Raw genomic sequence first — 9698 nt, 5'->3', positions numbered from 1 at the left:
CTAATTAGAGATTAACTACTAATCAATTACAAATCAATTATCTAATTCAACAATTAACTAATTGTTAAACTAATTAATATGTAATTAAACTCTAACTAAATCAGATTAACCATCAATTGATTAACCTAATTAATTAAACTAATTAATCTTATTAACAGTTCACTAATTAACCATGTAATTAACTAATTACCATATTAATTACTAACCATACTTAATCAAACTAGATTAATCAAGCTTAAATTAAATCTTACATTAATTAACTAATCTAATCAATTACCTTAATTAATCTTGTTAATTGGTTAATCTGGCGGCTCGTCTTCTCCACGCGAACAGGGCACCAGTGGCCACGGGCGGAAGGCGACGTTCTCTGTGCAAAGGCGAACGATCGGGGCGGCGGCAGCTGGATTGCGGCGGCGGCAGACGGCGGAGCAGAAGCGACGGCGGCAGTGCAGGGCGTCGAACAGAGGAAGGGACGCGGCCGGTCGGTGTAGAGGGGAGGGGAAAAACGGAGAGGAGGCGACGGCGTCGGCTCCGCTTCTCTTCACGCAGCGCCGGTGACGACGCTGGTCTTCTCCGATACCAGCAGGCGACGGCCAGAGGCAGCGTCTGCTCGGCTTCTCCACGCGGCGGGCGGCGAAGGGCGCGGCGGAGGTTGGCTAGGGTTTAGGATCTCGACCCCCCCCCCCTCTTATAGCTATTCATTTTCTTAAAAAAAAAAGACCTTGTGTATATTTCCAATTTGGCAAAATAATGCTACAAAATGTAGAAGACTTTGACTTACTCTAAACACACGACTATAGGTTTTGTAAAGCAAGACTTAGGCATATCCTATTCATATTTAAATGTACTATTAAGAAATATTAAATTATAAATCAAACCAATAATTATAATAAAATATAATGAAGATTATTTCAATTTCCAATCACAATCATATATATTTAAGACATTTGAAAATTTCTAATGCATATCTATCAATTATAAATATTTTGTGGAAGTTAAGCAAACTTCTTTTTCACAGTGTAATTTTGATCATATCAACAAAGTTATCCAATTCATTTTCCAACAAAAAATTAAACTGACTTAGTTCCGCGCAAAATTGAAGGGACCGCGTGTGTATATATATACGAGCTAAGTATGGTGTCTCGTCCAACTTATGATTCAATCAAGCTACTCTTCCTTGATCACTACTCTATGGCTATTAGTTGTGGTTGTAAGAGCAACTCTAATTCCTCGATGCATGCTATTTTCTTCCTAATCATCTTATTGTTTAGCACTAGAGCATGCTGTGATGATCATCCACATGCATCTAAGAGGAGCAATTGCTTGGAGAGCGAAAGGATTGCTCTACTTGCCATCAAGTCTGATTTGTATAATTCTGATCACTGGCTTTCTTCTTGGAGCGGTTATGACTGCTGCAACTGGAGTGGAGTTGCTTGTGACAACACCACTAGCCATGTCATTATGCTTGATGTTCACTATCCATTGGATCAATATGCTTCATATTCCTGGCAAAAGTAAGGTAAATCCTTCTTTGTTTGAATTGAAGCATTTAAAATACTTGGATTTAAGCTTCAACAACTTCGCAACCCATGTGCCTAGTATGATTTCCTCGCTTGTCCATTTGGAATATCTCAACCTCTCCAATGCAATGTTTGATGGATTAATTCCTCAACAATTGGGCAATCTTTCTAACCTACGCTTCCTCGACCTTAGTTGTTGTAATTATTATTATTATTCACTATGGTCAAATGACCTAAGTTGGCTCTCCCACCTAACTTCTCTAGAATATCTAGACATGAATTGTGTCAATCTCTCTACAACAACCAATTGGCATCACCAAATTAATTTTCATAGTCTAGAACATCTTGCTCTCTCAAATTGTGGGCTACCGGATGCAATAGAAGTTGGCACAAATATTTCAATGAATGTCACTCGAAAGTTGAAGTATTTGGAATTAGCTGGTAATTCTTTAACAAAAGTTCCACTAAATATGGGAAGTCTTTTTCATCTTGAGTATCTAGATTTATCTCAGAATTATATAACTGATGTGATGCTTTTGAGCATGGCCAACCTTACTTGCTTGGAGCATTTAGATTTGCATGGTAATCAGTATCACTGGAGAGATATTTATGATCTGGGCAATTTTATCCACTTAAAGTATTTATATTTGTCTTTTAATGATATCAGTGGAGTGATACCTCTGAGCATGGGCAACTTCTCTAGCTTATTACATTTGGATGTGTCATATAATGGATTTTTTGGAGGTATACCAGATGCTTTTGGCAACCTCACTAGCTTATTATTTTTGGATTTGTCATCTAATAAATTTTATGGATGTATACCATATGTTTTGGGTAATCTCGTCAATTTGGAGGAATTATACATATCTGGCAATAATATTTCTTGTCAAATACCTGAAAACATTGGCAGACTTCACAACTTAAGGTATTTTCATGCATCATAATAACTTGATGGGGCAGATTCCAATGAGTTTGGGTGATCTATGCAACTTGGAGGTTTTGGATTTATCTGGGAATAATATTGGTGGAGAACTAGCAAATCTATTTGATGGTTTGTCTAAATGTCCACAAGGATCCAAGTTACAATCCTTATACATTTATCAAAATAAGTTCAATGGGTCACTCCCTTCCAGTCTCGGGCAATTAGCTCAATTGAAATACTTGGATATCTCATTCAATTCATTACAGGGCAATGTGACAGATGCTCACTTTTCCCAGCTCACCAACTTAATGAATTTGGATATATCTTATAACTCTTTGAATTTGATTTTATCAGATGATTGGCTTCCTCCTTTTCATGCTTATTGGATTGATATGAGTTATTGTCATTTGGGAACTACATTTCCTTCTTGGATTCACACGCAAACAACTTTGGAAGTATTATATTTATCTGGAGTTGGACTTTATGGAAATATTCCAAGTTGGTTCTCAGATTTCATTTTCAATAATTCACTATATCACCTTGACATAAGCTCAAACAATTTGAATGGTCAGTTACCTTCTAGTCTATCTTCCTATATGGATCTATCAAATAATTCCTTTGAAGGAACAATTCCATTAAGCTATGCAAATTTTGAAGAGGTTCAAGTATTAAAGTTGTCTAATAACCATATCCATGGTAGTTTGCCGGCCTTCTTTTGCAATTTCACTAATTTATATATACTACACCTATCCAACAATTACTTATCGGGTGAAGTCCCAAATTGCAATGGCTCATATCCAATTAATTTGAACTCCCTGCACATGAGCAATAACAATTTGTCTGGACCATTTCCTCCTGCCTTAAAAAATTGTAAAAAATTAATTGTTCTTGATCTCGGTGGGAATAAATTTTCTGGTGAAATACCAAAATGGGTGGGAAGGAGCTTCCCGTTGCTAAAGATTCTTCGTTTGAGCTCAAACTCATTCCATGGTGCTATTCCAGTGAATATTGGAAATCTTGCTCTCCTCCAAGTTTTGGATCTTTCATCCAACAAACTTACTGGCAGTATACCATCCACCATTGCAAATTTTAGTTCTATGGCTGTGAAACAAAACTACAGTGTCATTGCATGGTAGTGGCAACTATTCTGGTTTTCATGGATGCAAATCCTATTACTACCTTTAGGTGACATGGGCCATATGATAATATTATAATAACTGCAAAAGGGTCGACCAATGAATACACTAAAGCTCTTAGTGCAGTGGCAAGCATAGACCTGTCAAACAATGAGCTTTCTGGTGAAATTCCAAAAGAGATCACGAAGCTGCATGGATTGTGCTTCCTCAACTTATCCAACAACCATTTGACAGGAAGGATTCCAGAAAATATTGGTGCCATGTCAGAATTGGAGTCTCTTGACTTGTCGATGAACCGTCTCATGGGAGAAATTCCTTCCAACCTATCTTCTTTGAACTTCCTCAGCTTCTTGAATCTCTCCTACAACAACTTGTCAGGAAGAATCCCAACAGGCGGTCAATTGTCAACCTTTGAGGACTCGACCTATGCCGGCAACGAGGGCCTTTGTGGTGTGCCACTTCCAAAGTGTCCTGGTGATGATGCTAATCATCATTCACCATCTCAAATAGGAGAAAATGAAGAAGGTGACAAGCTTGAAAGAGTTCTGAATTATACCTTCATTGTGATGGGGTTCATAGTTGGTTTTTGGGCATATTTTGGCATGCTTATGATGAAAAAGTCCATAAAGGTTGCTCTCTTCCGGATGGTGGACAAGATGTATGATTGGGTGTATGTGCAACTCTCGCTGAAGATTGCAAAGGCAAAGCTGAAGTTGAAATGGCAAAAATGAGCTTAAGCCCTTGAACTTTCAAGTAGCGAAGAGGGATATGATTGCTTCCTTATTATATAGTTGATCATATTTAGTTGTTGTGAATGTTATAATTGTGTATGATGAAAGTGTGGTGTGAAAGTTGAAACGATAAAAGCTGAAGCTATAGCATGGTGTGATGATGTTATTCTATGATATTTTTGCTCTACAAAAAAAAAAGAAGAAAAATAGAGATGTAATTTAATATTTTGAACATCTTTATGTAATGGTCATTTTGGTAATCAATAATCAGGCAACATATTAAGTATTATATACAGTACTTTGGTGTGTCATTAATTAATTACTTGTAAAGTTTTTTTTTTCATTCTCACAAGAATCTAAATGTTAACTTTTTTGGAAAAAAAAAGAAGTCAAACAGTATGATAGAGTTCTACCGCAACAGAGTATTGAGATTTCAAACAATCTCCATGCTCCAATTGAGGATGAAATGAGTTCGATTAATAGAAAATTCTGGTCTGATTCAACTGGAAAAAATTGAGGATCTACGTAGCAAATCAAACCCAAATTTCAAAAGATCCAGTCCTATTGCATGAGTTCGATTTGAATGCTGATGTAGCTTAAGAAATGGGGAAAATGTCAAGTTCTTTATCCCTTTGCAGAATATACACATCCAAATAGTTTTATTATAACAACGAGATGCCCATAAATTTAACTACACCAAAAGCAAACAAGAAATACAACAAAAGTTGCATAAAAGCCCAGAAAGAACTGCATCCATTCATCACTTTGTTGTCTCAAACTCTATATCTGCCATTGGTCTTCAAGGAACAAGCCCAAGGTTCTGCATCACTAAAAACGCATTGCATAAGATACAACAATACTAAAAAAAACTGGATTTTTAGAATAATCTTAAAAGGAACAACAACACCGGAACAATAATAGAGGGATTTTAGATGTCAGCCTGGAGTGTCGGAGTGTCAGTGATTGAATTTGAAGAACTATCAATATGTTATACATAAAGCACTTACCCTAAATCTATGTGGTTAGTGACATATTTGTTAATTATCAGCACATTGCTAACATGATCTGAGGTATTAATATTTTTACAGTGCGGAAACCATGTCGAAGACCGCATTCTAGAAGCCAAATATGTTCTCAATATTCCCATCTTAGACAATTAGCAAAGCTTTCGAGAACAGATGGTAGTAACTGAACAACTACGTTTCTTACACCAATATGACAAACGAATCTACTTAGCACAAGATGAATTCTTCAAAGCTTGGCATTCTACTGAGAAGGTAGTAGAATTCTTTGTCCATTTCTTGGTAAATCTATTATCGAAAAAAAAATATTAGGATTGTTATGAGCAATTAAGCGTGTGATAATTTATAATTTTTTCAAAAATTGAATTAATTCACCGGATTAATTTTGAAATGGCATAGTCTTCTTCCTAATAATTTATAGGCGTTTAAAATAAATATATTTATTTCATTTAAAATTCAAATTCATCTACTTATTTCTTGGACTAAACGCTAAAAAAATTTTCTTTGCGTCTTCAATCTCTCCCACAATAGTTTGTCAGGAAGGATCCCAACGGGAGGTCAATTTTCAACCTTCAATGGCTCTATCTATGACAACAACATGGGTCTTTGTGGTGATGAAGCTCATCATTCACCATCCCAAGAAGGAGATGAAGAAGAATATGATGAGAAGCTTGAAAGAATTCTAGATTATGTCTTTGTTGTTATGGGATTCATAGTTGGATTTTGGGCATATTTTTGGGCTTAATATTCATGAAAAAGTCCACAAGAGATTACTCTCTTCCAGATGGTGGATAAGATGTATATATGATTGGATGCTTGTGCAACTATCGATCACTGAAGTTTGGAAGTGCTTAAGTCAAAAAGGCAAAAACTAGCTTAATTGAGCCCTTTGAATTTTCAAGGAGTGATGAGGGATGACTTAGCTTCCATGTACTTGATCATATTTAGTTGTGATTGTCATTGTGTATATATGATTAATTGTGGTGCATGAAAGTTGAAACTTAAAAGCTGAAGTTTGCAGTGTAGTGATATTATTATCCTACAGTTTTCATCTATATATCTTTCAAAAGAAAGGAAATAGTTACAAAAGACAACTCTCAGATTGATACTCTCCCACTAGAACATCATCAAATTGATACTAAATTCTTTCTTCAAAATCAAAGAGTCAGGCCGTATCAACTAATTACTCCTCTAAATATCCTCAAATATGTAGATCGAAAAGGATTACTATTTCCTAATTCATGAAAAAAGTCATTTATTTCTTCAGTAGTCTTTTATCTTTATTGTGAGTGAAATTTTATTTTTTTTTAAAAAAAACCAAATTTATGATAATTTAATTGATTGGGTTTAATTAAGATGTATCTCATTGCTTCAGTAGTCAACTATGGCGGTATGCATGTTGAAATTATGGTGCCATCAGACTTTGATTAAACAAGCGAAGACTTTGACTAAACAAGTCATAAAGGAAACTTTGACTTATCATTAAAGAGACTCTGACTTTTCTAGCCACAGGAGACTTTGACTTTTCTCATTGGACGAAGTTCCTACTCTCTTCTGCAAAAAAGGTGGATCCAAAGATTATTCTTAATCCCAATCCCAATCATAATTAAGGCATTAGAAAATTTCTTATACATATCTATCAATTTGTTATTATTTTTGGAAGTCAAAGCAAACCTCTTCTTCATGGTATATATAATCAACAAGTTGCGTCATCCAATTCATATATTATATGTATATATATATTCACTGTATATATAATTATTAATAAGCTAGCTAGTAAAATTTTAGAGGTGTTCTTTAATTAATAACTTGCATCATCCTTCTCTTCATCATCTGTCTCCAATTTCCACAGTCCATGATCCATAATCCATCTCGACGACTCCACATTTCATTTCACATTTAATGTTCCTTCCATAATTTCTTCTTCCTATCACCACAATATTACTTATTTTTATCTCTTCTAGCATTCAATATTTATTACAACTTATCTTTTACGATCTGATCACAAGATATTATTGCTTGTGTTTTTCATATCAGTAATTAATATGGATCTACTCGATCATCCCTTTTATGCCGATCTATGTTTCTTTTGGTCTTCTTTTCAGTACTTACAATTACCGTATTTTTATTGTTAACATTTTTTTTAATTAAGATGATTGGGCAATTTCTTCCTATTGAGCATGACATCATGCACTGTTGAAACAATGGAAGGGACTTGTTATTTTCCCCCTAAAACATAAGCTTTATGAAATAATTTTTTATTTTCACCTTTAGTAAAAAAAAATAAAAAAAAGAGGTTTATTATGAGTAATTAAGGCTTGTGATATATACTTTATAAAATTTTCAAGTTAAGTTTGGGTTAAAATGAGCCCTTATCTGCCGTTGTAAGTGTGTGAGATGATTAAGCCCCCGATATATAACTGAGTTGATTATGACGGAGTAAAGTTACAGAAGAGGGCAATGATTCGAATCTCGCCGGTAATTCCAAATCATTTACTTCTTTATAGATGTTATGGGACCGCTCCATTTTTTTACAATATGAGATGATTTGTCGGTTTCCAAATCAATAAATAACACTCATTTTACCCCTAACTCTAGATTAAGACTTTGACCACTCAGACTTTGACTCTAACCACATGACTGACTTTTGTGTAAAGCCATGCCCTATTCATATTTAAATATACTATTACGAAATATTAAATTATAAATCAAACCAATAGTTATAATAAAATATAATGAAGATATTTCAATTTTCAATCACAATCATATTTAAGACATTTGAAAATTTCTAATGCATATCTATCAATTATAAATATTTTGTGGAAGTTAAGCAAACTTCTTTTTCACAGTATAATTTTGATCATATCAATAAAGTTATCCAATTCATTTTTCAACAAAAAATCAAACTAACTTAGTTCCGGGCAAAATTGAAGGGACCTCGTGTGTATATATATACGAGCTAAGTATGGTGTCTCGTCCAACTTATGATTCAATCAAGCTACTCTTCCTTGATCACTACTCTATGGCTATTAGTTGTGGTTGTAAGAGCAACTCTAATTCCTCACTGCATGCTATTTTCTTCCTAATCATCATCTTATTGTTTAGCACTAGAGCATGCTGTGATGATCATCAAGATGCATCTAAGAGGAGCAATTGCTTGGAGAGTGAAAGGATTGCTTTACTTGCCATCAAGTCTGATTTGTATAATTCTGATCACTGGCTTTCTTCTTGGAGCGGTTATGACTGCTGCAACTGGAAAGGAATTGCTTGTGACAACACCACTAGCCATGTCATTATGCTTGATGTTCACTACCCATATGATCCATATGCTTCATATCCTGATGATCAATATGCTTCATATCTTGGCAAAAGTAAGGTAAATCCTTCTTTGTTTGAATTGAAGCATTTAAAATACTTGGATTTAAGCTTCAACAACTTCTCAACCCATGTGCCTAGTATGATTTCCTCGCTTGTCCATTTGGAATATCTCAACCTCTCCAATGCAATGTTTGATGGATTAATTCCTCAACAATTGGGCAATCTTTCTAGCCTACGCTTCCTCGACCTTAGTTCTTGTAATTTTGGTTATTTATGGTCAAATGACCTAAGTTGGCTCTCCCACCTAACTTCTCTAGAATATCTAGACATGAATTGTGTCAATCTCTCTACAACAACCAATTGGCATCATCAAATTAATTTTCATAGTCTAGAACATCTTGCTCTCTCAAATTGTTGGCTACCGGATGCAATAGAAGTTGGCACAAATATTTCAATGAATGTCACTCGAAAGTTGAAGTATTTGGAATTAGCTGGTAATTCTTTAACAAAAGTTCCACTAAATATGGGAAGTCTTTTTCATCTTGAGTATCTAGATTTATCTCTGAATTATATAACTGATGTGATACTTTTGAGCATGGCCAACCTTACTTGCTTGGAGTATTTAGATTTGCGTGGTAATCATATCACTGGAGAGATATTTGTGATCCTGGGCAATTTTATCCACTTAAAGTATTTATATTTGTCTTATAATAATATCAGTGGAGGGATACCTCTGAGCATGGGCAACTTCTCTAGCTTATTATATTTGGATGTGTCATATAATGGATTGTTTGGAGGTATACCGGATGCTTTTGGTAAGCTCACTAGCTTATTACTTTTGGATTTGTCATCTAATGAATTTTATGGATGTATACCATATGTTTTGGGTAATCTTGTCAATTTGGAGGAATTATACATATCTGATAATAATATTTCTTGTCAAATACCTGGAAACATTGGCAAACTTCACAACTTAAGATATTTTCAAGCATCACAGAATAACTTGATGGGGCAGATTCCAATGAGTTTGGGTGATCTATGCAACTTGG

General features: G+C 34.8%; 1 protein-coding gene and 2 pseudogenes across 1 annotated transcript; all 3 read left to right on the top strand.

Moving 5' to 3' along the window:
* The first annotated feature begins 1171 nt into the window (after window positions 1–1171).
* On the top strand, window positions 1172–3112 carry LOC141818252 (uncharacterized; annotated as a pseudogene).
* Window positions 3113–3322: 210 nt separating this feature from the next.
* Window positions 3323–4598, top strand: LOC141818253 (receptor-like protein EIX2; annotated as a pseudogene).
* A 3755-nt stretch (window positions 4599–8353) lies between these two features.
* Window positions 8354–9691, top strand: LOC141818251 (uncharacterized; the record flags this gene model as incomplete). The annotated part of the gene is made up of 2 exons (XM_074705779.1): window positions 8354–8678; window positions 9348–9691. Coding segments are annotated over exons 1-2 (669 nt in total), but the record flags the coding sequence as incomplete, so codon positions are not given.
* Window positions 9692–9698: the final 7 nt, after the last annotated feature.

Source organism: Curcuma longa, unplaced genomic scaffold, assembly GCF_044706935.1.
Source record: "Curcuma longa cultivar G26 ecotype Majalengka, Jawa Barat unplaced genomic scaffold, ITB_CL_G26_1.1 contig_23954, whole genome shotgun sequence".
Taxonomy (NCBI): domain Eukaryota; kingdom Viridiplantae; phylum Streptophyta; class Magnoliopsida; order Zingiberales; family Zingiberaceae; genus Curcuma; species Curcuma longa.
This window is presented reverse-complemented; position numbering and strand designations above follow the sequence as displayed.